This window comes from Sesamum indicum, linkage group LG11, assembly GCF_000512975.1.
Source record: "Sesamum indicum cultivar Zhongzhi No. 13 linkage group LG11, S_indicum_v1.0, whole genome shotgun sequence".
In the NCBI taxonomy this organism is placed as follows: Eukaryota; Viridiplantae; Streptophyta; class Magnoliopsida; order Lamiales; family Pedaliaceae; genus Sesamum; species Sesamum indicum.
The window spans coordinates 11,423,599-11,424,858 of NC_026155.1; the positions used below are offsets into that span (position 1 = coordinate 11,423,599).

The 1,260-nt window shown below is 33.0% G+C and overlaps 1 protein-coding gene across 3 annotated transcripts in view; it reads right to left on the reverse strand.

The window, feature by feature from the left end:
• LOC105174030 (transcription initiation factor TFIID subunit 2) overlaps nt 1–1,260 on the reverse strand; it is an 18,373-nt gene that overhangs the window by 5,832 nt on the left and 11,281 nt on the right. For all 3 annotated transcript variants that reach the window (XM_011095990.2, XM_011095991.2, XM_011095989.2), the window contains one exon: nt 1,131–1,217. In XM_011095990.2, the coding sequence (XP_011094292.1) occupies nt 1,131–1,217 (87 nt within the window). The remainder of the gene's footprint in view (nt 1–1,130; nt 1,218–1,260) is intronic.

The following is a 1,260-nucleotide window of genomic DNA, read 5'->3' on the forward strand; positions in this document are numbered from 1 at the left end:
GCACTGTGGCCACAGAATTCTGGAGCTGAAGCACTAGAAAGATAAGAAGAAAAAATTACAACAAGCCAGAACACTAGCCTGCAGCGCCAACTCCACTGGAATGAAGAACCGAGTCAAACTCAGCATCACAAAACTGGAAGGCAAATTTTTCAGTGGTTTTTGTAGTTTATTCTGAAAAGTTTCCTATTTGCCCAAGATTTGGACATATATAAATAGGTTATATTAAAGCTCTGGGTAGGGATGTTGGAGAGAGTAAATTGAAGTGAAAAAGAGACCAAGAAAAGCAAAAACTCTTGATGAGCATATCACCATCAACTTTCCAGGTAGATCACATCCTTTCTTCCATCTTCACTTCTTTTATCTTATTCAAGTTTGTCACATTGATGCTTGGTATTACTTATCTCATGATGTTGGATTTACTATGACTTAAATTTCTGAATTAGAGATTCTCATATAACTTGAAACTTTGACTCCTCATATTTGTTTGAATGGTCTTTTCTAGTCATGCAAGAGTTTCTTATTCTTTTCTAATGCTTTTGAATATGTAGACAATAATTGATCCTTGTTATGGTGAAATGAGATTGAAAAAAAATTTCCATGATTGGACCTAGGAAAAATACCTCCATACAATAAAGTTGGAACAGAGGTAAAAACTTGATTCTATATCGAGTTAGATTGAATGCCCATGATCCTTATGAATCAATTGATGTTTATTAGTTGCTATGTTGATTGGTGTATTTATTATAACTCAGAGAAGCAGATCATCGCTTAAGGGGTTGTGCAACAATTCCAAATAATTAATTTGAAATTGTCAATTAAATAGATTAAGAAGGATTCGTTCAAGTTAAAACAAGCATCTTAGTTCTTGATTATCATTGATATTTTTTCATATCCTTTCTTTATGTCAGGGTTATATTGGCAGATTTTCCTTTTAATAGTTCAATTCAACTCCATTCTAATCGTTTGATCGATAGAATACAGAGATAACGAATTTCGCTAATTAGTATATGATCTCTGGAAGAACTATATCTTATTCATTACTTTATTACTTGTGCAATTTTATGGACCTGCAATGTCGCTAACATCAGTTGATCATCAATCTTTATATGATCTAAATGAAAAATAAATACCTTCAAGAGTTGCAAAATAAACTCAACAGCTTCTCTAGGGCTTTTCTTGTCTGAAGATCTGACCATAGCTATGGCATGCGGTATTGCCTGAACATGAAAAGAAATGACATCTGAACATGAGAACAATAAA